Source organism: Nyctibius grandis, chromosome 24, assembly GCF_013368605.1.
Source record: "Nyctibius grandis isolate bNycGra1 chromosome 24, bNycGra1.pri, whole genome shotgun sequence".
Lineage (NCBI taxonomy): Eukaryota > Metazoa > Chordata > Aves > Nyctibiiformes > Nyctibiidae > Nyctibius > Nyctibius grandis.
Genome location: NC_090681.1, coordinates 2,488,049 through 2,490,340, shown reverse-complemented (window position 1 = coordinate 2,490,340; position 2,292 = coordinate 2,488,049). Strand labels below are relative to the sequence as shown.

General features: G+C 66.3%; 1 protein-coding gene across 1 annotated transcript; it reads right to left on the bottom strand.

The window, feature by feature from the left end:
• Window positions 1-756: 756 nt before the first annotated feature.
• NDUFS5 (NADH:ubiquinone oxidoreductase subunit S5) lies at window positions 757-2,086 on the bottom strand. Its single transcript, XM_068417769.1, has 2 exons — window positions 1,757-2,086; window positions 757-1,028 (listed from the first exon to the last, which is right to left on the bottom strand). Exons 1-2 carry the CDS (start codon window positions 1,970-1,972, stop codon window positions 924-926), a joined length of 321 nt encoding a protein of 106 aa, XP_068273870.1. The 5' UTR covers window positions 1,973-2,086; the 3' UTR covers window positions 757-923.
• Between the last annotated feature and the right edge of the window lie 206 nt (window positions 2,087-2,292).

Sequence of the window (2,292 nt, the reverse complement as noted above, 5' to 3'; positions counted from 1 at the left end):
ACAGCTCTGCCCCGCCTCGACTGCCAAGCACTCACCTGCTTTAATGCTGTTACAAAACCGCGCTGGGTTTGGAGGGAACAGGGGGAAATGCCCCCCCGGGAAGGGGGGAGCGGCAGCTGCGCAGGCGGGTCCCGCTGCCAGGGCACAGCACGGGGGGACAAAGTGCCCGGCCGTGCCAGGGCCACCCGCCAGCCGCCGTCAGCAGGGCCCGGCGCCGCCGCGGCGCTCAATGGATCCCGCTGACACACGGGATTTGGAAGCAAAGCCCCCGGCGGGATCTGCCTCCAACACACCGACAGGGCAGGAGAGAAACCAAATCCCTCCGCTGCCACCCTGAGCTCGGTGGAAGCGAGTTGTTTTAACCACGTTTTCACCTCACACATCACTACCGCCAGCTGGAGAGCGACTGGGAACAGCCCAGCACACACCAGTCCCGTGTGCTGGCTGGAAATTACCACGAAGTTGTGCAGGACAAGCCTGGATAGGTTGTTTATTTGAACTCTTTCAGGTTATCCCTCGTTTCCAGCAGCGATTGCTGCCTGGGAGGCCCGCCCGCAGCTCAGCGGGAGGGACAGGCTGTGAGCACCAAGGGAGAACCCACAATGGCCCACGGCACCGGCAGCTCCAGGAGGCTTTGACCCCCCAGCACCACTGCGGGGCTTCAGGGTGTCTCAAAGGCCCCCCGGCCGCGCTGCTACAGAGCGAGACCCTTGAGCCACGCTTTACTCAGAAAAAAAGACAATAGAGAGTCACACACTCTTCCAAAGGAGACATTTACTAGCCCAAGCGATGCCCCACACGGTGTCATTCCCCTTCAGCAGGGGCAGGGCCCCCCAGCAGACCCCACCCCACGGCCACAGCGTAACCAGGTTGTGCCACGAGTTTTCTTCCCAGAGAAGCTCCACGTCCACGTCCCCCGCGAATCAAGGCCGCGACTCCTCTTTGCCCTTGTGGTAGTCGGGTGGCGTGTACTTCCCTTCCTTGATCATCTTGTCCCTCTGCTCCAGGATGGTTTTCAGCCGCATGGCCTGGCAAAGCGCACACAGGAGGGTGGGGGCAGACACACAACAGGGTCGCAGCAGTCAGGGAAGCGCTTCGGTGGTCCCCAGTGCAGGTCCTGGCAGCCCCCCAGGAGCCGTGGGCATGTGGAACCTGCACTAACCCTGCCCTCGGGGCTCCTCACGCAGGGTTGAGCCTCCTGCCAAAGACTCTGGGGCTTTCGGGCTGTTGTAACACACTTTACTGCTAACAATAACTGGGTTTGGGTTTTCAGCCCACAGCTGACCAGGTGGTATTTTGTCCATCGCTGCTGCAGCCGAGGACTGACCGCAGTGGCTCCTGGAGATGAGGAGGGCCAGGCAGGCAGGGAGGAAGGGTCTGCAGAGGCCACAGCCCTGCTGCTCCGCACTGCAGTCTGACCTGCTGCTCCCACAGCCCACCCCACCCCTTGGGGAAGGGGCTGCCGCAGGGCCAGGCCCCGACTCGCACTGGGTAAGGCATGCTGCCCGCCCGCTGCCAGCCGGGAGGGTACCGACCGACCAGGAACAGCCCTGGCAGCGCTCCCCACCCCGATCCCCCTCCCCAGCCTGGGCTGGAGCCCCCAGACCTTCTCAAGAGCTTGGCCCGGACCCTCAGCACCCTCTCCTCGACGTGGCCCAGTGCCTCAGGTGTCCCCTGCCCCAGCCCGGCCCCCCCGCCCCCAGTTTGGCCTGGGCCCTCCGGAGCCCCCTGCTCCCCCCGGCCCGGCGGCGCTCACCAGCTTGGTGCGGTGCATGCACTCCATGAAGTCCTCGTACTCGGGCTGGCACTCGCGGCGGGCGCGGGTCTGGCCCAGGCCGTGCCCGCACTCCACCCACTCCCGCTCGAAGGCGTGACAGGCCCCGGCCTTGCTGTAGGGCTGCGGCATGCTCTGCCGCAGCAGCCATCGGTCCACGTCGATGCCCAGCTGCCGCTGCAGCTCCCAGAACGGCATGGCTCCGCGCTTGTCGCGACACGGACGCTGTCACGGCACTGACACCTCACAGACCCGCAACCGCCTCCGTCCTTCACGGCCCTTTCACGACGCGCCCCGCCGTCAAGCGCAACCGCAGCCGCGCCACCCGCAGCGCGCTTTACGGCCCCGGTGGAGCCAGCGAGATGAGCGGCACGAGCGACCTTCCTCGCTGCAGCGCCCCCTGGCGGCGCGGAAGGGAGGCCGCCCGCCGCGCCCCAGTGCCCCCTGCCGGCCGCTGCGGCAGCCTCCGGGGCTCTCCCAGTGTACTCCCAGTGCACTCCCAGTACCCCCCCAGTGTC